Below are 26,903 nucleotides of genomic sequence, written 5' to 3'. Positions count from 1 at the left end.
TTCCCACCGGAGTGGTACCTATTTATCTACTTGCACTTCGTGCTTTCAAACTGCTAGGTTGGCAGGAGCAGGGACCGAGCAACGGGAGCTCAGCCTGTCGCGGGGATTCGAACTGCCGGGATAGCTGGGTAGGGGCCGAAACGCCCCCTGCCAATGCAGGAAATGGCTCCCGCTCACAACTCCTCCCCTCTGTAAGGAGGAGAGGCTTTAGGTGCTGAGTTTTGAGGGCCAACATTGGTGAGTTTGCAACTCTTGTAAAATTCTGCAGTTGGGTGCTCTGGAAAACAAAGCTTAATATTTGCAGCCCCCCATGGTTAACTGGGAAGTGGGATCACACTTCATTCACCCTTGTTTGTTAATTCTTAGAACTAGAATTTTCATAAACTTTACACCCCATCTCTCTTCTCTTCTATTTTTCTGAGATTTTGAAAAGAGAAGACGCTCCGTAACCTTTGCTTCCCTGCTCACAGCTGGACAGCATTAATGCAATATCTTCCCCAGTAGGATTGTTAGAAAAGTTAGTCAAGTGATCATTATCACCTTCCTCTGCTGCCTCTCCTCATGCCATCAATTCATTTGCGAGTTGCAATCAATTGTGTACTCACCCCCCCAAAAAAAAACTAATTTTAAAGGCTTGAATGCATTTTGTATCCCTGCTATGAAATCCTTCCCGCTATGAACTCCTTAGTTTTTGGTTTTTAAGCACATTTTCTTTGTTAAATCAGTCTGCTCATTCTAAACACCAGCAGAAATGTCACCGCCTTCGAAATTAGGTTTGGTTCTTTAAGAAGATCAGCTGGTAGCTTAACGTAGCTTGTGGATTTCTTAACAAGGAGATAGTTTGCCTTAGGCAACACATCATACACTCCGTGCAACAGCACAGCCAAAGACAGAGTCCAAAATGAGTGTTATGGAACTTTCTGTCAATTTCCCCCCACCCCTTCCCATTTCATTATTTCTTATGCCAAATGATATGGAACTGAATGTTTGTTCGCATAATTATTTCAAACCCAAAATGACAGCTTTCATGTCAGTCTCATGGAGGCTGGAAACTGCAACAGTTGAATAAAGCAAAGCCTTGGCAAAAAGGAACTGAACTCAGTAGAAATAGAATTAAGGCAAAACTGATTTTTTGTGCCCAGGCAGTCCCGTCCTGTCCCCCCCCCCCGGGTTTGGTGGGAACCCAGCAGCCTCCACAACGGCCACGGGAGCGGAGCAAAGGTTTGCAGGACAGCGTGGCTTCAGAAGGACAGGGAAACAGCACACCGGGCCGCAAACGTCTCCCACCACCGGACTGGTTGAGCAGCCATTTTAGGACCATCTAAATCTTCAAGTTATTAAATAACACAAAGGTGTTGACATAAATTATTTTTGATAATTTATGGCAAATTGTAGCGATGCATTTTAAATGTGAGAGCATAATTTCTCATGTCAGCTCCGATACAAAAATGTTGGTGGTAGGACAAATAATATTAACATACTTGCTAAGCACTTAAATTGAACTTTTTCCCAGTTGTCTAAAATGTAAATGATCATTATTGCAGTCCATAATAAATTGGATTATTTTTAAAAAAGTTAAATAAGATTGAAATAATAATAATTTCTGTTGGGTGACAAATTTGCATGCCTTTAAACGAGGGTCAGTGATGAAATCAGTCACAAACTCAAGAGAGATTATGCTCATACAAAAAGAAAATAAAAGAGAGATCCTCCCTAGCAAACAATCAGCAGACCTGCTGCAAATATTTACCATGTTTGCAAAAGTTATAGCCTTGTGCAGATTCTAATCATCTAATGTGATTAGGATCACTTGTTCTGAGATGAGAGGCATGCTGAGCAGCTCCAGCCTCTTCGGCACATTTCCAGCACCACCTTCCATGCACCACAGGGCTAAACACCTGTAGCCTACTGTTAAGTTGTGGGCGAACATAGCAGACGACACAGTGATTCTTCAAACAGCTCTTCTTTATTCAGAGGCCAGAATAGAACTGAACTATAGCGCTCCAGAACAATGGAACTGTAGCAACTTTCTAAAACTATCCAATCACTGAACGTCACTTTCGATCCTTCATTTGCATAACTATCTACAGTATCCCCCTGCTGGCCCAGGGTGAGAACTTCAGTACATAACACCTACTGTATTTGCGGAGGCTGCCGGAACAAACCACTGGAGAATGACAGCGCCTGCTTTGGCTGCAGAGACTCATAACTGCTGCCTCCCGCGCTGTGTTGATGCATTAGCAGCACTGAACTGAACTCCCCAGGCTTGGGCAGTGTGTATGGAGGTCCTGGGCTGCCCTGATGCGGTCCAAAGGAAAGCAGAGCAATACATGGTGGGCTGCAGGAGTTGCCGGAAGGAGGCATAGAAAACACCATCCGTCTCCAGATTTTTGTAGGGTTTCCTCCTTGGCCTTTTCTTCTCCCGAAGATGTCCCTCAAGGCAGCGAGTATGGGTTTTTGCTCAGGATTTACTCCCAAAACCTTTCTCACAAATATGTATAGTCACGAGCAGGTCCATGCAGAGCTTGGTCTGAGGCCCAGGGTGGGAGTCTTGTTAGAATAAAGTTATAAACTCAAACAAAAAAACAGCTAGTTCCTGGCAGAGCCCGTTGGCTGGCTTAACCTTCCATGGGTTCCCAGCTGCCCCCTGGCTCTGTACTGGCCTGGATGCAAGGCAACAGAGTAAACCTCAGAGTTTTCTTTCTTCTAGATGGGCTACCTTCCCAGATCAGTCTTGCTTTGGCTACACCAATTACAGTTAAGGCAAAACTTCATGTGATGCTGGAGAGTTGTGATTGGCTCCCCTAGTGTCATTAACTTCCCTAAAATCAACTGGGGGGAGTGTGGACCAGATCCGTGGCAGGAAACAGTTAACACATGCAGATTGTCCCCACCTGAGTTGCTATCAGCCACAAGGGGGGGGAATGTGCCATATACTGCACATATACTGCATATATTCTTTCTCTTCTGCAGCTCATAGCTCCAGTAATATAAAAGGAGAGCTTTCTGGTGTGCCCTTTCTTGGCACACACCCTCCCAGGTACAAAGACCAGACTCAACTCCCTGGCAAGTAAGCATGACCTGAATTGCAAGTTAACCTTGATTGCCTATTAATTAGCATTCAGCGTTAGTGGCCAAGAAGCCACTAAGCAAGGCAGCAATGCTCATCACAATATTTAGATGCAGCAGAGCTGTTCCTTCATTCTGGCTTCTTACTGGCCCCAAAGATGTACTTTTTCGCAGAGAAATTACAAATCCGGACGAACAAGGAAGCTTTCTCTGGCAAGCTACACCAATCAAACCGGGACTAAGATAGGGACAGGAACGCACAATTTAATTTACTTTCATGCTTCTACAATTTACTGTGTATCAGCGTCACATCTGTGTGTTATGTTGTGCTTGCCATTCCAAGCCACTTTGTTTTCCTGGCTTTACATACATATCTTTCCTTTTCTTTGTCAACCCAAGCTAAACTTCATTTCGGCAAGTCCTTTGATGCGGATCATCCCCCAAAGTCACACGAGTCCAAGAACCACCAGAGCTTGTAGAATTTCATCTTTTATTCCAATTAGCATCAAAGCCTGCTGTGTGCTCTTTGAGATGTTTGCAAATGTTGTTTGTAGGATCACAGGGGTGAATGGTGGCTACGCACATGAACTTTGCTTAAATAAATGAGGCCGTGTTCCCCCTACAGCACTGGGAAGGTTAATTGGGCTTCTTCTCTGGACTAAGAGCAAGGAGGGGTGGCCGGAGCAGTCTCTTTCGATGTTGCTTTCACATGTCTTCATTCTCAATTAGGGATGGGTGATTTCTGCACATTTCTACACATTTCTGCAAGCAGTTTCCTCAGATACAATGCATTTGTGTGTTTTCACCAGTATATGCATTCCTGTGCACACTTTCCCCTAATAAATGCATCCGTGCTCACATTTTTGGGATGGAGAATTGCATCAACAGATTCAGAGAAGGCCAAATTTCAAAGTACAGTTGTGTTTCAGCTTGCATATTGTTTCAGGAAGAGCAAATTGGATAGGTTCATGTTAAAATCTGCACCAAATGCAATCTCTCCCCCTGTCCACAATACCATTCTGTTCCACTTCTACATTCATCTGCGATTCTTTTTAAAAAATCCCACTGTCCCTCAGCCAGAAAAAGTACAAAGCTTTAGCATTTAAAACAAGGGTCAAAGAAAGATAAATGTCATTAATGGTTACAAGGCTTCCCAGGATGCTATTTACGTAAGAAGAAAAAAAGTGCATGCTGATTGCAGTCATGCAATTAATGTCACATTTAGTTTGACCCTTAACAGGAAGAGTTTCTGTGGGACTGCATGTCTGCAGGTATGGCTGTGATAGGGAACTTGCCCCCACTCCCACCCTCCGCATAGTAAGCACAAAACTCAAGAGCTCTTCAGCTATTTATTAGAGTTGTCATCATATAGACAGTTACCTATGAATTTAGATTGGCATTTGATAGTATTGCTGGGTCAGACCTGGTAGAAGAAAATCTCGTGTTTGGGGGGAAAGGGGAAGAAAAGCAAGACAGTCTCTAGGCTTCAAAGCCCTTTCTCTCCACACAACCATCTTTTTTATAAAATCAAAGTGGGCTTCTCATTTTCAATCAAATAGCATTTGATTTCCAGGATGATACTGACTCAGGACAAGCAGTTTTTAAAAATCTGATGGACGCTCCCCCTGCCCTTTGCACCTGATGTTCTTTAATGTGTAGACAGAAACTATTTGCATTCTACTGCGTGTAACGAAAGAGAGAGGGGAAGCTATTTTTGCATGTATTCTAAATGAATTCTATGGGTTCCCCCCACTAGCAACTCAACTGAGCCCTCATTACTCATACAGTAAACGGAAGTATAAGATTTATATGCATAGTCCATTTCACTCAATTTAAGAAACAATAAGATTGATAAAAGAAGTCCAATTGAGCACTTGGTCATTTTTTAAAGAGAGGGAAGAGTGAATTAATTGGGGGAGGGGGGAGAAACTAGCCATTTTCCTATAGAAGGAAATGGTAGAGTTCCTTACATCATGCATTGATTTACTGTACGTGGGTGGATAGGATAGGAACCTCCACACTTACAGTTATGCATAGGCAGTGTTTATACTGCTGAAATGCAGTCTTCTGCTGCCCTCTAGAAGTTGATTGATGAACACATCCTACATCAACAGGACATCTTTAACAAGTTGGTCACGGAGGAAAAAGGCATGCTTAGGCAAAAAAAAAATGAATTAGGCTTCAGTGCATTTCAACATTGTGTTGAATTGTGATTATTGGGTTTAGGTGAAATTTGCAGTGCTGAGGTTAAGTGAGCTAAAGCACTGGTCTTCAAATGGTGGGTTAGGTCCCACTAACTGGCTGCAGTGGGTTGCAACAAAGCCACTACTACCATGCAAATATATATATACGTATAGGGGTGCATGGAGTGTTAGGGGAGGGGGCAGTACCTCTGGTGGGAGGCACGTCATACTCCTTCTGGGATAGTTTGTCCACCTTTGGTCCCCACCCTGCACTCAGCTCTCACCTGTGGCTCCTAGAAGCTGTCAGCATGTGACAGCAGCCACATCCTGGGAACAGCTTTGACTGGCCAGCTAAACCAGGTGAGGGTCACTGATGGGTCTCAAACCCTTGGTGAATTACGGACTTCTCCTGCATGCAATGACAGGCTCCAGTGGATTGAGTGGATGAGACCAATAGTGGGTCCAATGGTGAAGAAGGTGATCTCTACGCATGCTGTAGAGGGAAGTGAGGGGCAGATGGGGCTCGTCAATCTGGGAAGGTAGCCCATCTAGAAGATAGTAAACTCTGATCCTAAACCTCCACTACATTGCAGGACATCTTCAGGAGAAGACAATGCTAAGGAGTAAACTCTAAGGAGTCCCTAAGATGGTTGGATGGTGCCTTGTACGCCTCCTTCCAGCAACTCCTGCAGCCAAGCTGGTGTCAAACATATTGCTCTGTTTTCCTTTGGACGACATCAGTCCAAGATGAGGATCTGGACATCTGGACAGCCCAGGACCTCCATACACACTGCTCAGGCTTGTGTCCTGGAGAGGTCATTTCAATGCTGCTAAAGCAGCGATTTGACTTCATGCCCAGAGGCACGCTCCAGTGTTATCTCAACATGCAACATTTATAAAAAATATGTATATGCCACTATTTCATTAGAAAAATCAAAGTAGCTTACAACAATAATACATTCAACCATTTATTTAAAAAAAAAATTTAAAGCAAACATCAACTAACTATTATAGAAAGATGTATTCTTAATTGCCTGCATAGGCCTGGGTTTATAGAAAAGTTTTCAGTAGGTGTTTGAATAGTTGAAACAGAAGGTTGCTGTTGAATCTGTTGACTGAGTATTCCACAGGAATATTAGATGGTAAACTCTGATCCTAAACCTTCACTACCTTATGGGGCATCTTTAGGAGAAGACAAGGCTAAGGAGCAAACTCTAAGGAGTCCCTAAGATGGTAAAAGATTATTACTGTATTTTTCCATGTATAAGACTATATTTCCCCCCAGATTTTTAAAGTTTAAAATTGGGGGTTGTCTTATACACGGAATGTTGCAATGATTTATTTCTTAATTTTGGGCTCAAAAAATAGGGGTCATCTTATACATGGGGGTGTCTTATACACAGCAAAATACAGTATATGGGTCCCCAAATGTTTGGGTTAAGTGGGTCCTGAAAATTTTTAAGATACCTGTCCTAAAGGATGCAATTCTCTATATTGATAGACAATATCCACTGATTTCAAAGGGATGTGTGTGTGTGTAACTGTTTCTAGGGCTGCAGCCTGGTTTCTGTGTTCTGAATATTTGTCCTGGCATATCTGCTTGTAATGCCAATAGCACAATAGCAAGGGTTTTGAAAGTGAACGAGCACAGCAATATAGTCACCCTTTGTAAATATGAATTGTGAGTCCGACTGGCCTCGTTGGCAGATCATAATGCTACCATTTATGCTAACCTTGCATTCATTTTGCACTGTTGCATTCAGTAAAAGAATGAAAGAAATGGGGGGGAAACAAGCATGTGGGCTAGAATCAAAGAATTGAAGAGTTGGATGTGTTTTGTCTGCATTGACTCACCTTTGCAGATGTTCCATACAGTTTGTTCCAGCTACACTGTGAATCAATATGCAAGGCCCTGTGTTCTATATACAGTATTCACAGAAGGGTGTTTCCACTAATGGTCTTAGTGACTCAGGATCATTTCTCATATTGACATTTTATACTAACAGAAAATAAGGCAAAGGTCAGATAGAGGGGGACACCCAACATTACAGATATCACATCCAAGACCATGGGACTTCTATTTTATGTTCTGCACTAGTAGCAGGTGTTCTAGGTTAGGTTTATACTTGGTTTATTAAGTGTATATATCAGTTCACACTACAAAAACCTTGCAGTGTTTTACAGTGAGAGTATGTACAATAATAAAAATACATAGATATATTAAAAACATAGAATAAAATCATCCAGTCATTGGTGAAGCTCAAATACTCAGCGATGGGGACGAGGACATCTTTGCCTAGTACCAAATAGGTGACAGAGTTGAGACCAGGCGGACCTCCTGGTGAGAACACTCCATAGATGGAGACCACTACAGGAAAGGCCTGTTCTTTCATCACCACCCTTCAGACTTTCCTGGAGGTGGCACAAAAAGAAGGGCTTCAGACAATAATGTTGCGGTCTGGGCAAGTTTATATGGGGAAACATAGTACTTTCTAGATCTTGCAGTTCTTCTACTTAACAGAAGATACCATTGTGGTGTTGAGAGTGGCATACATATTGCAGGTGTAACAGATACACCTGGTTAGAGTGTTGGACTAGGACCCAGAAAACCAGGGGAGAAGAAGAGCTAAATCTGCCAGCTTGAACTCCTTAGTGGAAAGTTGGGATATAAATGCAATCACAAATAAATGAAATAAAAGGACAAGAGTCACAACTCAGAAGAGTATAACAAAGAGCATTCAGGCAGTCTTCTTTCAGGAAACTCAGCTCGGCAGCAATACTTGTGTGCAAATGCTGCTGAAAGTTTACTCTGATCAGGAGCCAAGACAAGCTCTGAGACTTTTCCCAAGACCTCCCACCCAGCACTCTCTTCAACTTTGGACAAACAATGCTGGCTATTTGCTCAGCTAATAAGGAGCCATTGGAAGACCTTATCCAACAGCACCATCTAGTGACACCTGCTATCAGTTAATTCAACAGAAAGTTGATGTCGAACAATTTCACCACTTAAATTAACACACATTTTTAAGGAGTCTAAATCGTGAGAGCATGCTAAGAATAGGAACTGTATTTTCAAAAGTTTCCATGTAAGCTAACATACTTCTATTGATGCATCTTGGATATGAAATGGAAGCAGCAGGTCATCATTTTTCAGCATTGGCCGTGCTAGCTGGGGCAGATGTTGTTGTTGGAGACCAATGTCTGGAGAGCCACAGATCCCTAACCTCTGATGCAGGAAGAATGTAAGAAATGCCTGGCTGAATCACCCAGAAAATTTGATGGGAATGCATATAACGATTTCTATACACTGACACACAACGTATATTCACTTGCACAAACCAAAAAATACATACAGATGAGCCTTCTTGAGCTTCTAAAACTTGATAATACTGCAGTTTTCCTTACAAGTGAACAAGAGGATAGATTGTGGGACAAGTTTCTACATACATGCATAGCTACATGACTCCTGCTGTTTCTAAAGGTTTTGTACATACTTGAAAAGCAGGCTGTGTACATACAATGCATTTAAAGCCCACTCTTTCCCTCAAATAATTCTGGGTTCTGTATTTACCCCTCACAATACGTGGCAACCCTTAACAAACTATGACACACAGAACTATTTGGGAGAAAGAATGTGCTTTGAATGTGCTGGAAACGTAAAATGTGTACACAGCCTCAGATTTTATCTGAGGGTTCAAAAAAACCTCACAAAGTTCACTACATCTAGAAAAATTAAATAATGTTGCTTCATGGCCTGACAATAATCTATTCACCTAGATTTGAAATTGAACCTTAGTGATAAAGTTTGAGGTTCTACTATAAAAAAGCCAATTCTCTAAACATCATATCTGCCCAACATTGATGTAAAAGACTAGAGTAATACCAGACTGTGAAAGGATATATTATTTATAGACTGATCAGGGTAAATCCATCACCTTCAAGACAACTCTGTTTACTATGACCAAAATGGTCCAATCAATAATATTTTCCTGTCATGAAGACCCATCGGATAGAACACAGTTAAACAAGATTGAAATTGTTATCTAATTGCTAATCTGGTGCTGTGTCAAATATTGTAACGTAATATACCCTAGCCTGGCAACTGTCTACATTTTGTGGAAATAAAAGCTTCGCCTGTTGCTCTTTGACTTTGGTACTGTTCCTGTGATTTAAAAAGTGATATGAAATTAAAAGCTAACTTTTGTGTAGCACATTTCAGGTGTTCAAAACTGCTGCTCATATATTATGTCAGCAATCCTTAGGGCATCTTATAGTCAAGGTAGACCACAGTTACCATTCTCATCTTGCATATACAGGGGTAAGACTGAGATTAGTGGCCATCCTTGTGAATTTGTATATTTCAGAGTGGGTAAGTGAAAGGAAAACCTACACTGCCCAGAAAGCTCATTTGAATTACAATGCCCACCCTCAATTTTTTTCCAATTGTTCCAATTGCTCTTGTACTACACCTCCCATTATCCCTTACCACTGATCAGGCTGGTTGAGGCTGATGGGACATCTAGAGGGTAACAGGTTCCCCATCCCATCTAGCACAAGGGAAGTTTCAGTGAAATTTAAGTCTCATATATGAAAATGTGCAATGCTACCATGCAACATTACCACTGTCTTCCAGCATTCTTCCTCCAACTGTGGCAAGTCATATTTTAGGAATAAAGACTGCAGATACCATGCTGACTGTGCTGGAGTGTTAATGCGAAGGGGAAACACCACCTTTACATGCAGCCTGTGATCTTAAGCAAGGACTCACTGATGAAAATCTTGCTGTGAAGCCTTGCCTTTTCAGAAGGCAGATGAAATAACAGTAACTATGAATCAAGACATCAGCACTGCCAGAACCACATGGATGTATGATAGCAAAATGGAATTCCTGTACAGAATACCTGGAATACATACACACACACACCTAAAATGTGAGTTCTCATTTAATGGTTCCAATTTATTCACAACTTTAAAAATGAGTCACTTGCTAAAAGCTAACATTTTCATCTCTACAATTTTAGATACTGAAATGATATATTCTGATAATTAAGAATAAAATTAAGACTATATTTTTTAAGCTAATGTGCATTTTCGAAAAAGAAAATGCTCGGGTCAGTAAATTAAAAGCAATATCTCAAGACTTTGTGAGCAAAGCACTTGCCATCTGGGCTTGGGACTAGGCACTGAAAACTCTTGGGTCTGATTCCCATTTGAGTTTAGAGCGGGCAGAAAGTGATGAACTTTCTCTTACCATGATTTCTGCTCATTTATTCCCCCGTGTAGATTTTAAGCTCACTCAGCCCCAAGCAATCAAGATTATTAAAAACATCATAAAACAAATTAAAGTTATTGTAAAGAAAGCCATACTGTAAAAATGCAAATTCTACCAAATTAAAAACCACCTACTGTTTGCTTATCCACAGCAATAAGCAACTAATCCAAACAAAACTGCCTTCCAAGACTTCAAGAAAATGTTCAGGTTCAACTTTTGGCAGGTTTTTAGAGGAAGAGAGTTCTATTACTGTAGGGCCCGCAGTAGCCCTATTCATACAAGCACTGGGAATCTGGAACCGCAGGAAAAGAGATTACAAACCCTGTGTATGGTGGCTTCCAACCCATGTGAGTTGGACATGCATGTTTGCCACCATTCAAGGTTTGAATGCTGCCACAAATGCTCAAAATGCAACATTTGTAGTGCTTTGTTGCAAACTGCGTCCTGTGTCTGGTAACAGGTGTGCACTGTCCAAATTTCAGTTCAAGGACACTAAGAAACAAAGTACATATTCTTTAGATCTGTGATGACTGCATCTCCCAATGTTTTCTGAAAAGCAGCTTTGGGGAGCAGTGGTGCAGAAGGGTTATTCTCCCAATCAAGACCTCTGTTTGTCCCATGGGAAGGGAGACACAGAGCAAATAGGGAAAGGACGCTTTTTATCAGGAAAGGATTGTGAGGGGAAAGGTTAAATGTTCCCTCTTCCACTACTGCTCCCAAAAAAATGGCAGCCTCCATAGACTGAACTTCACTAACAAATCAAACATTAGTTTGCTTTGATATCCTTGTATCTGTCAATTCTCTTCTTGTTGTTGTTGTGTTGTCGTCTTAGTCGTGTTCGATTCTCCATGACCCCATGAACCAGAGCATGCCTTGGAAACACTCACTTTCTTCTCGAAGCTTCTCCTTTTTTATGTCCATGGAGTTTTCTTGGCAAAATACTGGAGTGGTTTGCCAGTTCCTTCTCCAGGTGGATCACATTTAGTCTAAACTTTCGGCTATGACGTGTCCATCTTGGGTGGTCCTGCACAGCATAGCTCATAGCTTCTCTGAGTTCTTCGAGCCCCTTCGCCACGACAAGGCAGTGATCCATGAAGGGGGTCAATTCTCTTACTGCCTCCCTAACAGCATAAGAAGCTTGTTGCCACAGACCAAAGGTCCATCTACTTCTGCATCCTGTTTCCTCACAGTGCCCAACCAGATGCTCTAAGGAAGTCCACAGTAAGGAATGAAGGCAATAGCCTTCTCCTGCTGTTGCTCTCCAACAAATAGTATTCAGCAACACATCACCTCTGAATAGGGAGGTCCCACTCAGCTATTATGGGAAAATAACCATCTCCTGCATTGTCTTATCTCCTTTTAAAGCCTTTCTAGGGTCCCCCTGAAAGTCACTGCACATGAAAAACTATCAAAAGAGTGAGGATTCATGTGCTGGAAGTATTTTGCATGAAGGGGCTTTCTGCTTATGTGAAGACACACCTGAATTCTGAAGTTTCAGAGTCCAATGAAGACTGCGCCATGCTCTTTTCTTGAAGTTCAGATCAGCTTTGTGCTGATTAACTTTGAGGTTCTACTGCATAGCTAAGCCGCTTAGAGATTTCTCACAATCAAGCACTGTATATGAATTTTGTTAAAATAATAATAGGTAACAGATATAAGATCACACTGGAAAATATGGTGGTTTCTGCTCTGTTTACCCCCGCCCCTTCTGTCTGTCTGTCACGCCATTAGGATGGGGAGGAGGGCAGGGTGAGCAAGTGAGAGGAATCGGTGGCTATAGCAGTAAGAAACCATTCACACCACCACTAGTTGTCTTGTGCTGCTATCACTCTCTCTAGCCACCCAAAGACCATGTACAGTTCCAGGCATCCCCAGACTTGGCCCTCCAGATGTTTTGGGACTACAACTCCCATCATCCCTAGCTAACAGGACCAGTGATCATGGATGATGGGAACTGTAGTCCCAAAACATCTGGAGGGCCAAGTTTGGGGGTGCCTGAAAAACTACACCAGGCACCCCCAAACCTGGCCCTCCAGATGTTTTGGGACTACAACTCCCATCATCCCTAGCTAACAGGACCAGTGATCAGGGATGATGGGAATTGTAGTTTCAAAACATCTGGAGGGCCAAGTTTGCCTATGCCTGCACTACACCAGCCCAGATGAAAAAATGAGAGGAAGAACAGCCCTACAGCCACAGCAACCTCCCCTCCCTGGGTCATCTGCCTTCTCGCTCCAGGTCGCAAAATAATTGAGGATGGCTCCGCACTATCCAAAGACACAGTAGATGCTGCAGAGATTGCAGAGCCCCCTTCCCTCCTTCATCGTCCTCTTGTCTGTCCTGTGCGGGGTGAGGGGCTCATGTAGCTGGCTGGAGTGCTTGCAGGTCGCTTTGGACTGCCATGGGCGACATAAAGGCAGTGACAAATAAACAACTGCGTTCAGGACAGCTCAGTTGGACAGCTCAGTCGCGTGGTGCTGACAATGCCAAGGTTGCAGGTTTGTTCCCTGCAGGGGCAGCTGCATATTCCTACATTGCAGGGGGTTGGACTAGATGATCCTCAGGGTCCCTTTTAACTCTACAGTTCTATGATTCTGTGACTAAGGAAGGAGAGTTCACTGAGTCTGTGGTACGCCAGGCGCTGTTGGGACTACAGCTCCCATCATTCCTCACATCTCGCCACCTTATCCGGGGCTGATGGGAGTTGGAGTCGAGCATCCTCTTGGAAATGCTCTCCCCACACCCCCTGCTCTAAAAGTACTGCCGGAAAGGGCTCCCTTTTAAAATAACGGCGGCCATTTCCCCCCGAACTGACTCTGAAGGGAAGAGACGCGAGCCCTGCCCTCCCGAGGAGCGAAAGGGAGGCGAGCTCCTTACGCCGCCTCTCTCCCCTCAGGCCGGCTTTTTCGGGTGGGCGAGGCTAGGCCGCGCAGCCGGCTGGCTGGGTGGGCGGTCCTCGGTTTCCAAGGGAACCGGCTGGAAGCCGCGAGCGAGCGCGCGCGCCCGGGGCTCCTTCCGCTAACTGCCGTTGTTGTCGTCGCTGCGGCTTCTGCCGCTGCCGCCGCCATGTTGATGCTGGGCCGCGGGCTGGACGCCAGGTAACGGCTCTGCGGAGAGGCAGAGGGACAAGCTCCCCTCCGCCTTGGCTGCTGGCCGCAAAGCGAGGGATCTTCGCCGACCGGGGTCGGGGGGAGGCGCGGCGAACAAGGATGCTCGCCTTGGGCTGGACTGGGGGACGCGCGATGGCCGCGCCCTCCCCCTAATTGGGGGTTTCGGGGAGGGAAAGGTGAGACTGACTCGGGGATCCCCCCACCACACCCATACAATGGGTCCCCGGGTTTGTGTCCTAACAAGCAAGTAGCCCAGCCCCTTCTCTTCATCCCCGAGTGTGGCTCGGCCGCGGGGGGAAAGGCACTCTGCACGCGCTCAGGAACCATACGCGTATTTTAGAGCTCGGCGCTGAAATCCTTGGGGGCGCGTATTTGGGAGGTCCCGCTGAGCCTAAGGGGCCGAGGAGCTAGATTCAAAGCTCCGCAGCAAGTTCTCCTTGCGCAAATCCAAGCGCAATGGAAAGCTTGGAGGAGAAACGAAGCCCGGCCCCAGTCTCAGGCGCCCCGTCGCTAAAAGCACCCACCCCAACTTCGCTGTCGTTGCGCCTGCTTCGAAATCGCCCTCGGGCGATGTAATGAATGACTCATTCTTTTCTCCATTCCCCACACACCTTCTAGATACTATGGAATATGTGATCCTTCTGGGTTTTAGAAAATGAGCTAAACTATTTTTGCAATGCAGCTCGAATATGTATTTGAAAGGTTTGTGCCCATAGCCAAGGTGGCGCAGGGAGGCAGCTCCCCCTCCCCATCAAGTAGAACAATAGATATACTGTACTTTGCTAATTTGGTTCTGCCCCCCTCCCCAAATCCTGGCTACGCCCATGGAAAGGTTTTTAACCCATCTTTTAGGGCACACAGCCCTCATATGATACCTCCTGAAAATACATTTGCAAAGTACACATGCACACCAGCAGCAGCATGGTTTAGCAAATGCAGACTTGAATAAATTTGTTTTCATATATTAATAGCCAGCATTGAAAAGGGCATACACCACTTGGTGGAATGCGGGGAGGCTGTTCCAAAGGTGTGGGGCCACCGCTGCGAAAACTGCCCCTAGTATTCACCAGTGTAACAGCTCTTGCTGGCATTCAGGTTTTTGAACCCTGTAATACTTGGGCATGTTCATACAGGTAACTGAAGACTTGCTTTGAATATATTGTTCATCACTGAACTCCCAGGAACGTTTTTATTACTTCCAGCAGATAATCAGATGTGGCATTTGGGGAATCCCAGGAGCTGGGGAACCTTGGAACACCTATATTCCTATATGCTGTTCAAACTTGATGGAGGGGGCAATATACTTGAGAAAACTATAGAAGATTAACAGCAGCAATAGCTCATTTATGAGCCCCACGTTGGGGAAAAAGATACCTTCATTGCAGGGGGTTGAACTAGATGACCCTTATGGTCACTTCCAACTCTAGAATTCTATGAATCAGTGACATTCACCCTAAACACTTACCAATAGAGAGGATTGTTTTTTCTTCTCTTCAAATGAACTCAGATCAAAATAATTGTAGTATTACCAGAGTTGTTTAGGCTGTTGTCAATGTTGCCTGACCATAATGCTTTAACTTCTTTGTCTAGGGACAACCAGACTCGTCAAGTACGGGAATCTGTGTCAAAAGTGGAAAAACACTTTGGTGAATTGTGCCAAATATTTGCAGCATATGTACGAAAAACTGCCAGACTGCGAGACAAAGCAGATCTTCTAGTAAATGAGATTCATGCTTATGCAGCTACAGAAACACCAAGTTTAAGGAATGGATTGAAAAACTTTGCAAATGAGTTTTCCAAACTTCAAGATTATCGCCACGCAGAGGTATACAATGCACTTCATGGTGGAAAGTTTGCGCTTATGACTTTATGCACTTAAGAATAAGAGGTTGGATCCAGAGTATGTTAGTTGTGCTAAGGTCCTATGAGACTAGTTAGTCTGAACTTTTTCACATTGATTTCAGGGGGATTCAAGTGCCTCTTTTCTTGCTCTGATGCAGCCCAAGGAAACCACTGAATCCACTGATCAGCTAACAATATAAATACTGGGGAATTAGCAGCACTACTACCCCTTGCAAATGACCGTGGCCATTTTTGAAACTGTAGCTGCAATGTACTCATGACCACCTTGAATCTGTTTTCATGAATTGTGGTATATAAGTATTTTAAATAAAATAAACTCCTGCCATGATGGTAAAAAACTTTTGAAAAAAGGGCAGTCAGGTGTAGGCTCAAAAACAGGTTCTGCATACTAAGCTGATACTTCTCCTCTATATCCTGTTGCCACTTCCTCCCCCAGTTACAACACTGCTCTTCCATCTTGCCATTTTAAAATGATTATTCTGTTCTTATGTGCTCTTTTCTGAACTGTGACCTGTGTTCAACACTGTTGAGATGAGTGCACACCCTGCACATTTCCCCCTTAAAGAATGATACAGTTGCTAGTTGGGTTCTTAGGCTTGGAAAGGCAAAGACAGGTTGCAAAGCTGATATGACTTGGAAATGTTTCCAGTAATCAAAATAATAAATGTTAGTATCTTGTATAGATCTAATGCTACTCTCATGACAGCCGTTTCTTCCTGTTTTATTTTTGATCATGGTAATTTATAAGGTGCTTAAAATACTCCTAAGCAAAAGAGCAAAAAAAGCACCTGCCTCATTGGCTTCAAATCTAATAAACACAAAAAGAAGAGGCGAGCGTTCAGATAGCATGTGTCACATCCTGATTTCACTTAATAGCCACTGTGGTACAAGATCCAAATTGCAGCTAGTCTATGAAGGTGCATGGAGACATCCTTGCTGTCTTGCATTTCTCAAAATGGTCATGTTTTATAGTGACACAAATTGCCATGCCATTTTCTGCTTTTCCCCCTCGTATCATCCAGCAAATTTTTCCTTGCAGAAATGCCCCGTTTGAAAAAAAAAACTCATTTAGAAACTTTAATCAAATTGAATAACTAAATCTTCAGATGATGAGGGCAAATTTTACCAGATGGTACTGAAAGTTAATGACACATTTATTTTCCTGTGTTTACTTTGGCCCTGCTTTATTACTGTAAATGGGAATGAGGGGGACAGTATTAAATGTTTTCTTTCCTACTATGCTTATTTTCTTCAATATTTCGAAGAGACAACTGTAAGTGTTTTGAGAGATGTCATTTGTATTTCAATTTATTCTTTCAGCTAAAAGGCATATAATTAATCAACTGTATTTTAAAGTAAAAATGCAGGTGTAATTTGTGAGATACTAAAACCAAAACTGAATTTTCTTACTGCCAAACTGTAGTATGTTTTCCCTCTTCCTTAGTTGTGTGTTTGAATTTTCTCAAAACCTGTTTTAAGACTGATTGCCAAAATTTAAAGTTAAAATAATACTTCATTGCTCCTCTTTACAGGTAGAAAGACTTGAAGCAAAAGTTGTTGAACCTCTGAAATGTTATGGGACCATCATAAAACTTAAGAGAGTAGGTGATGGATTTTGTTTTCCATTGCATGTTTATTTTCTTTTCGAGGAAGGTAAATAACTACGCAAGTTCAACTGATGCTTCTGATCTCATAAATTAGTATTTCAGTAATCAATTGTTGGTAAATTCAGCAACAAAATGTCATATCAATAATTAAACTTTACATACCTGAACATAACACTAAAACCTAAGGTCATCCAGTGAAGTAGAGTTAGACAGCTTCATGGAGGATATGGTTGTCAGTGGCTATGCTACCCAAATGATGAAACAAAGTATGCCTCTTAATATTGATTAGAAACCACAGCAGGAAAAGGCTGTTCTGTTGACATCGTGTCATGCTTTTAGGACAGCACAAGAATGATGTGAATCAGTTAGTAATCTAGCAACCACATTCTGAACTAATGCAGTTTCAGAATCCTATTCAAAATGCAGCACCAGAGGCAGCTCTTGCGCTTATGAGACTGAAATTCAGAATACACACAGGTCCCGCTATGTGCATGCTCTTTATACCAAAATTCACTTATCCACACTTAAAGAAATATGCCCAAACCTTGCTATATGCTTGGCAGATTCACGTATCTGAACAGCAGCTTACTTCCTTGTATTTGGGGGTTTGCTAGTCACCAGTTCCCATTTTCTGGCAGAAACCATGGAGAGAGGGGGGGGAATGAGATCAGATGAATCAAAGAGCAAGAAAAAGCAGATAAATTAGGGAGCAAGAGAGATCATACAAATCAGTTTTTTGCTTTGTATCTCTTTTTCTAATTCGCTGCAGCAATTTCAGGAAGAAATCATGGAGACATGGGAAAGAGCACACAAATCCCTCATTAGAAGTGTATCCATGGGAAATATTGAAAAGCTATAGGCCTGGAAGTGGGAAATTACCACTGATTTAGGATTGCCTCCCATGCATTCAAGATGATATTTTATGGAAAGATAGTGCAAATATTGCCATTAAGAATGGGGGGAAATGGGAGTTCTGTTTTCAATCTTTCGTTGCCAGTTATAAGAAGAAGCAAGTTTTTTTCTTGTTTTCTTTTACTTTATTATCTTTTATTTGGCAATTGCATATATTCTGTGTATATTGAACTTTGTCATGTGATATCTGATTACGATTGTCTTGTATTAATCCTAGTATTATATGGATACCCACAGCATTTCTTGAAGATTAGAGAACCTTTTCTTTAGAAAATCCCATCTCTGATTATTTTTATTATATATTCATTTGTATCCTGCTTTACTACCCAACAGGGGCACAAGACGGCTTATAGATAAAATAGGAATTTCTGAGGACAGAAAAAAATCATTTAAAAAAACAACATTAATAGAATCAAAACTATATATGTAATCTAGTAGCATACAGATAATTTCAATAAAAGCACAGCACCAGTCCTGTCATTAAAAGCAGTTTCCAGTTCATAATCCCGTCTCGATTAGTAGTCTTAACTTCCAAGACCTGGTATTGCACAAAATGAATAGCTAGTGTGGTAAAACTGCTTTGACTTGAAGGCTGGTTATAAGGAACTCAAACAGAAATCTTTTCTGTAAAATCTTTAGACTTTGAGTGTGTCCCTATATATGATTTCAGGAGGATCTCAAAGCAACTTTATCAGCAAAGAATCGAGAAGCAAAACAGCTCTCTCAGCTTGAAAAGACGCGTCAACGAAATCCATCAGACCGGCACATTATTGTATCCTTTGCAAACAAGTGTTCAGCAGCTTTCAAATATGCGCTTTACTAGATGACTGTTGCAAAATTTATGTGAGAGATATGCCTCTTCCACCTAGTATGTCCCTAAAGCAGTGGTTTTCAACCAGTGTGCCTTGAATGATGGTCAGGGGTGCGGCAGGCAACGCTGGCCTCTGTCCCTCTTTCCTTCCCTCCTCCTCCTGATCCCCTCTCACATCTCTGCTTCCTAAAGGCTTGCACAGCTGTTCGTTGCAGTGGCCCTGGCTACAAGCTCCCCAAGCGAATAGTGTCTCTGGGGCTGGCCAGGGATGCTGGTTGCCAGGAGCTAAGGCAGCCTTGGAGTAAGCAAGGGAGCTGAGCCAGCCAGTCCGTCAGTCCTTGCTGTTGGGAATGGGCAGACAAGTGGAAGACTGGCACTGGCCTTTCTTGTGCTTGCTGTGTGCATGGCCTGCCTGGGAGCTGAGTGACTGGTGCTGAAGGGGAGCCCTTCTGCCATGCAGGCCCAGCAGCGTCCACTGCTGCCTCCTAAGGTAAGGTGCTGGCCTCATGTTCACCTTTGACCAGTCTCCATTGGGCCACTAAGACTGGGGACATCCTTTTCCCAGCCCCTGTGAGGCAGTGTGAGGAGGCAGCTGTCTTTGGGGCAGGGGAGTGCAGTTTGGAGACCAGGGGTGGCAACACTGACTGCCCAGAGGGCTTCCAGTAAGAGGCCAAGGGAACACCCCGCAAGGGAGGGTGTTTGAAAAGGGGTGAGAGGCTGCCAGCTCTGCAGGCAAGGGGTGACATAACTGGACTCCTGGGCTCCACAGGGGAGCTGCAGAAAGAATGTAGTTGGTCAAGTTGGAGCTGTGGACTCAAAAAGGTTGCAAACCTCTGCCCTAAAGTATTCTGGCTGACTAATAGCAACATCAGCAGATAACATTATTAAAAAGGAGTTGTCTACCAATGAAGCTCCTGAGAGGAAAATAATCTTCTTCCTTAGCTCCCTGTTTTGTTATAGGTTCTAGATTTTCTTTTTTAAAATCCATCATAAATTCATTTCAGTGCCTAAGAGACACTGGGAGCCAACTGAGTTATTTGTATATAGATACGCTTTTATGTCTGTAGAATACCAGCGTGTTAGCACTTTCCTTAACTTAAAATATTTCATTTACTGCAAACTTCAGTCACAGGTAGGTCTTCTTTTTTGGATGAAATATCAGATTAAATTCTACTATTGTTAATTATGTTTCATCAGTTATTTGTATATCAGCATCCCAGCTGTACAAGCTACTGTATCTTTTTTACAATCATGGTGAAGCCAATAAACACCAGATGTCATCAGCTGCTCCAAGGCTCTGAGTTTGACAAATCATGTTCTTTTCTGGTAAAACAGCAGCTTGAAAAAGTAGATGAAGTAGTATAATGTAATGTTTATTACATTATTCTATTGCTTAAAAAAATACATGCATGTGGTGGTCAGCTTGTTTTGGCTTCAAAAAAATTCTTAGAGAAAGGCAAAAATGCTAGAAATTCAATTATAAGAGACTTTAACTTCCTTTCTGGTGCAGGAGACAGTAGTGTAGCAAAGGTCTTTGAGATAGTACCAGGGTAAAGTGCCCTGAAATTCAGCTCTGACTTGGTTAGGTGCTTTTTTTAAATTGTTCATTCACTCAACAGAAACCTTTACCATTACTTTGATCACTACAGCATTTTCCACACTATTGCCTTACATAGAGGGTAGACTTCAGTTGGTGTTATTTCACTCATGAAAGGCATCCATCAGAAGAGGAGGAAATCGATTTCTGGAGATTCCTTCTCTCTCTTTTGTCCCACAAAATCTCCTTCAGACTCTAAGCCTCTGGAGATTTGTAGGGGCTGTAAAGAGAAATTATTTCAAACTGCTTAACTGTTCCAATTGTTGGATGTCTTCCATCAGCACAGTAACCCCAAATTGTATTCCTTCCAGAGTTTATGATCATCTTAAAGCAATTTAAAAAAATAATAATAATCCTTTATTGGTATTAGCAGCATTTTTGCATGTGAGCCATAAGACCAGTTATTTTCCAAACCATGGAAATGGTAGCTGTGATGCAGTGTAACGCATTATCTGCTTTGGAGGTCTGAACTGGCAGTTACTGACCAATAAAGAGATCTTCGATAACTCAGAACTGTGAAAAGGGTGAGTTTCCTGTTAGGGATCATTAGGAAAGGGTTTGAAAATAAAACTGCTAATATCAGAATGACATTAAACAAATATATGGTGCAACTGTACTTGGGGATCATGTATACAGTTCTGATCACCTCCTCTCAATTAGGGTATTTTAGAGCCTTAAAAGTTCAGAAAAGCTAAGCCAAATAGTCATTGGGCTGAAATAACTCCCTGAGGAAAGGTTGCAAATGTGCGTCTTTAGAATGAAGAAAATTAAGGCAGTGAATTGGCATGACCAATGTCTATACAGTCATGCATGAGGTATATAAATAGAGATGATGATGATGAAAAAGTAGACGGAGATGGTTTTCTCCTCTCAGTACTAGAACCCAGGGTCATCCAATAAAGCTGAATGGAGGAAGATTAAAGACAAACAAGGGGAGATATTTCTTCATACAGCACATAATTAAACCATGGAATTTGCTATCACAAGCTGTTGCATCAGCCACCAACCCAGCCAGCTTTACAAGGGGTTTACACAAATTCATGGAGAATAAGGCTAGCTGTGATGTCCAGTATTGGAGGTAATGTTTCTCTGAATACCAGTTGCTAGGGAGCCCAAGTACAAAGAGTGCTGTCATGCTCATATCCTCTTTGCAGGCTTTCAATGGGCATTTGGTTGGTCACTGAGAGAACAGGAGACTGGACTAGATGGGCTTTGGTCTGATCCAGGGGAGCTCTTCTTATGAAATACAGTGGTGCACAGATTAATAGCTTTGTTCTGAGAGCTACCACGATAGTGGTTCATATTTCCAGGGCATGCTAATGAATAGTGTCTGTTCAAAATTATAGGATTAACATCTATTTATCATTTATATTTAAAGGCTGAAAGTGAATTACAAAGAGCTTCATTGGATGCCACGCGGACAAGTCGGTACTTGGAAGAAACCATTGACAACTTTGAAAAACAAAAAATAAGAGATATAAAGGTGTGTGAGTGAGTGTGTATACTGTAATATAAATCAACAACCTCTAAAAATGGCTCAGGGAAAGAGCCATTTAGATTGTCTATTTAATATTCCTTCACCATTTATTTTAACAAACATTAATCTGCTATTGGGGACCAACAGGCCCCCTTGTTCTAGCTAGAAATAAATACAATTATAATTTCTAAATGACTTCAGTTTCTCACAATAAAATTTACTTTATATCTCCTTTTAAAGTTTTTGTTGGTATATCAATAAATCACAACTATTGGGGTACATTGGACCCCATGTTGTTCCCTTAAAAAAAATGTACAGAGAGCATTATTTCTTTTGTGACGCAACTGGAGCAAAGCTATAAACCACCAAGTAGACAATCCTCCTTGTGCTATCAGGAAGATAGCAGTAGAGAAGAAAGCAGTACAAAAAAGAAGCCCAAAAACGCCTAGATGAAATGTTTGGTCATAGTATATAACAGAAGGAATATAGCACATCCTCAGGAGCAGGTTTGGGGGCTGCAGGGGGGAAGAGGAGAAGGATAAGTCCCGTTCCACAAGTCTGCTTGCACAATGTTGAAGACAACCCATTACAAATAAGAAACTAGTGTTGCAAGTTTGCACTAGAAGAGTGTTTACTCCTGTGTCAATATAATGCCAATCTGAAGCAGAATTAACTCCCTAGGGTAAAATTTACTCCAGGGTTCAATAGACTGCTGTGGTGCTTTTTAAGGGTTTTGTGTGGGCTTGCACACGGTGGAATGTACAGACAAAATAAACAGAAAACCCACTCCACTGCTCTTGAAGTGGTATACTTACAAAAAATGGAATTACAGTACAAGCAAAATGCAGACTTTTTTTAACTACCCAATTTTGAGACATTGCTGAGGATAGAATGGACTCGTTTAGCTTAGACCTTTGGCAGATTTACTTTCCCATTCATTTCAATAGGGATAAATTGAGACCTCTGATTGCTTAGTTTCAGAAATGGAAATGATGGAACATCACAGGACTGACCCCATAACTGTGGAGAACTATGAAGTAGCTCACATTCGCTAATTTTTAACTTAAGAAATATTTCAAGCAGCTGCTGGAATTCACAGGAACCCCAGTGGGGTACCAGTTTGCCCCAGTTTGTGGGTAAAATGAGGTGTCAGCTTGTACTAGAATGCTAAAGGAAAGTGTAAAAACTGTAATAAATGTATTTTTAGATAATACATATTGGAGTGTAGTATCACAGCCCACTCACAGCTAGTTTCTACTTGTTATAAAAATAGGTAAAGCTGTTCCAGTCTTGTGCAGAACTTTAAAAATTGAGGGGCCAGAGCAGTGGACTTCTCGTTTAGTTAAGAATTTGGTCATGTTCCTAGCACTAACATGCTGTTTATTAATTGTAAGGAACAAGTAACTTTGTGGGTGATTAAACAGGAAAGTAATTCTTACCATGCAGCAGCTCCCTGAACAACAGAAGGGAAAGTGCAGTTAGGTTCAGATAGGAAATGCTAAAACAGTGGAAGGCTTCTAGCCAGAATGGCAAGGGGTGGGGTGAGATAAAAGTATCTAGAGAAAGACAAAGTACTTGGCTGTATGCAGAAATGAGCTGGGGCTTCATTGACTTCATATAGGCCAATACAAGAAAAGCCTCGGCCTATGAGAGGCGGCCATTACAACTGCAAAGGGCTGCTATGTAATGGTCCATATTCTTTTTATACAGCGTTTATCAAGCTACCAGTCTTCATACAGTGACAGCCCAGTTAGTCTGCCTTTATTATAAATATAGAGCAGTTACTGTTAACACTTTCTCCCTTCATCTGTTTTTAGAATATCTTTTCAGAATTTGTAACAATTGAAATGCTATTCCATGGGAAAGCCTTAGAAATTTACACTGCTGCCTACCAAATGATACAAAATATTGATGAGAATGAAGACCTAGAGGTAAGAAACATGATGAACTTCTAATGTACTGCTGTGCAGGGTTGTTGGTTTTTGTTTTCCCTACACAATTTACACAATATTTAATGTTATTGAGGCATATATTTGGACCAGTTTAACTATGAGCACCTTACCCAATATGCACACATTTGACCCCTTAGATCAGTGGAATTGGCACATAGTGTGGCAGCACCCACACTTTGGAACTCCCTGCCTATTGAGAAGCAAGCGCCTTCACTGTACTCTTTTCGGCGCCTGATAAAAACATTCCTGTTTAGACAAGCTTGACCAGAGGCTTAATTTTTTTTAATGTGTTTTAGTGTTTTAACTTTTTATAATAATAATTTATTATTTATACCCCGCCCATCTGGCTGAGTTTCCCCAGCCACTCTGGGCAGCTCCCAATCAAGTATTAAAAACAATACAGCGTTAAATATTAAAAACTTCCCTGATGTGAAGGGCTGCCTTCAGATGTCTTTTAAAAATAGGATAACTACTTATTTCCTTCACATCTGAAGGGAGGGTGTTCCACAGGGTGTTTATGTTTTAAAGTAGGGTAATTTTTTCTTGATTTCACGATTTTATCTTTTGTAAATCGCTTTGAGGTTTTTTTTACAATCAAGCAGTGTATAACTTTCATTAAAAAAATAAAATATCTAGTCCTTGTGCCATTGGCAACGCTTCAGTGAACTTCAGATAACTGAAAATCCTTAAGAATGTGTTCAACCATAATGAACAAAATGAAGCCTGGGCTAGTGACAAGATTTAAGAGCAATTTTAGATCTTAACTTATTAAGGTGGAATATTTCTAAAGATTTCTTAAGGGAAATCTCACATGCCAGCCCCTGTAGTGATCAGCTGCAAGGCTTGGTCTGTTCTCCCTTAGGCTACCATTTTACTTCATGGTAAGGAATAGTTCAAAAAAGAAAAAGAAAAGAAGACAGGTTTGGAGCCGTAGAGGCAAACAACATTTAGCTGTATTTTATCCCCGCAACCTTGCCTCAGACATCCACTCCAGCAAGTTAAGTAGAACTACTAGAATTTATGCCAGTATCTGTTGGCCACAAGACAGTAGCACACCTGTTTTCTAGTTGGAATGTATGCTAGAAAAATCCTGTGAGCTCTATATAGCAGGGCAAGCTAACCATTTTTTGGCTCCAAGCTGCAGTCATCCTTGGCAAACCCTCTGGAAGCTGCATGTGAGTTTGGCCCCATCACTCTCTTGCACATACACACAGCCACCAGTTCATGCAGATGAGGTGAGGAGAGGGGCTTATTACCCCCTTTGCTCATCAAATGATTGGATGACCGAGGAGTAATCTGCATCCCCATTAGAGCACTAGGCACCATCCACTGCCTCCCACATGCTGAATCTTTTTTAAAAATAAATATTGCTGCCGCCACAATCAGTATTTTGCCGAGGGCAGAAAATTTTTCTTGTCTGCCGGATCAGGCCTCTGTTCTAGGCACCCGTGCTGCACCTTACCTAGTTCTTGAGGAGCTTTATAATTGGACAAACTCTGAAGCTTAACAGAACTGGCCAGTGTCCCATATGAACTATGTACACTCTTAAACAACACACTTCAGAATCATTTGCAAGGTGCTGAGGCTGTGGGCCAGACATGCACAGTGTGTTTCCTTGGGAAACAAACTGATATAGAAAAGGTTCACAGCAGGTAGATTTGAAAACCCCTGGTCTCCTGTGTATTCTGAACACCAGCATTTATTTAACAGATGTTTCGGAGTTCACTTTATCAAACAGAACATCAGTCTCGTTTGGATATTGTCCGTGCAAATTCAGAGTCTCCCCTCCAGAGGACTGCTTCATCCAAATCTTGTCCTGGAATAGTTCAGGTTGGTTCGAAAGCTTGAATGCTTTCCTTAGCTACATTCCATGAAGTATTATTACATTAATGAATTAAATTTCCTCACTTTCTGATTTCCATCAACATCTTCTCTGGCCCTTTCTCCTCAGAGTAGGAAGACCTTCCTTCCTTCCCTCCTCCCTCCTGAACTTTTGTCACTGCTACTTTTATTCACTATGCAAGCAATTCCTGGTGCTGACATTTGTTCAACCAAAGGTCTATGGTACTGCAACAAAGCAGGGCAGCCAAGGGAGGAGGAGCTGTTTAGACCAGCAACTTTTGACACCATCCACCCACCTCTCACTCCACCTTCCCAAAGGCCAGTGTCTCGCTTACCCGGCTTTGGGAAAACAGCATGGAAGCTGACGGGGGAGTCAAATATGAAGCTCGCTCCCACCCACCCCACACGTGTGCTAAGGCAGTGTGCGGCCTGCAGGGTCTATATCAAATTACTCTTGCTGTCCATTTGGTATGAAAGTTGGCCTGCCTTCAGTTAGACTTTTACAGGAAAGCTCACCTGCATATTACTCCACACCTACTGGATCCTGTTTCAGCCTTATTTGATCACCTGGCAAGCATACACCCCTACTGTATACAAAAATATTTTTTAAAAAAACAAGATACTGAATATATTTTAAAATGCAGATTGACTTCATTCAAGGCTAATGCTTTTTTTAAAATTCTGATGTCATATTCTGTGTAGCAGATTTCCAGAAATCCATTGAAAAAGGAGGAGGAAGATGAAGAGTATGACAATGAGGATGAATATGAAGATTAGCATTAAAACCACCAAGGAAGAGAGCACCTTTGAGACTAGACAGCGTTTCCCCTGCAAATTGTTATTTTTCATTGTGTTGCTGCTCGGTGATGGACACAATTAAGACTATTCACTTAAACTACAGTAAAGAAAGAACTGATCACTGTTACCTGACAATTATGATTTTTTAATGGTATAAAATTTAATGGTCCACTAAAAGTAGATTCAGCAATATTAAAGCTATGTCAGTGAGTTCAGTTGTGTTTCAAGGGATTCAGAGTTCCATAATTATGGAAGACCTGGATAGCTCAATTGGTTAGAGCATGGTACTCATAATGCCGAAGTTGCAGGTTCTATACCCATATGGGAAAGCTGCATATTCCTGTACTGCCGGGGGTTGGACTAGATGATCCTCAGGGTTCCTTTCAATTCTGAGATTCTATTTCAGAATA

General features: G+C 42.1%; 1 protein-coding gene and 1 long non-coding RNA gene across 2 annotated transcripts; one reads left to right on the top strand and one right to left on the bottom strand.

Annotated features, from left to right (window-relative positions):
- Window positions 1–7,368: 7,368 nt before the first annotated feature.
- LOC310713443 lies at window positions 7,369–12,520 on the bottom strand. The gene is made up of 2 exons (XR_014529251.1): window positions 8,353–12,520; window positions 7,369–7,664 (listed from the first exon to the last, which is right to left on the bottom strand). It is a non-coding gene; the product is annotated as an uncharacterized lncRNA (long non-coding RNA).
- A 960-nt stretch (window positions 12,521–13,480) lies between these two features.
- Window positions 13,481–26,617, top strand: CIBAR1 (CBY1 interacting BAR domain containing 1). The gene is made up of 8 exons (XM_083517521.1): window positions 13,481–13,622; window positions 15,225–15,459; window positions 17,030–17,098; window positions 18,687–18,788; window positions 21,803–21,907; window positions 23,719–23,832; window positions 25,564–25,683; window positions 26,398–26,617. The coding sequence occupies exons 1-8, from the start codon at window positions 13,591–13,593 to the stop codon at window positions 26,470–26,472; spliced, it is 852 nt and encodes a 283-aa protein (XP_083373647.1). The 5' UTR covers window positions 13,481–13,590; the 3' UTR covers window positions 26,473–26,617.
- The last annotated feature ends 286 nt before the right edge of the window (window positions 26,618–26,903 follow it).

This window comes from Podarcis liolepis (genome assembly GCF_965112155.1).
Source record: "Podarcis liolepis genome assembly, chromosome: 8".
NCBI lineage: Eukaryota > Metazoa > Chordata > Lepidosauria > Squamata > Lacertidae > Podarcis > Podarcis liolepis.
Note: the sequence above shows the minus strand (reverse complement) of the source record. Positions and strands in the feature narration are given on the sequence as shown.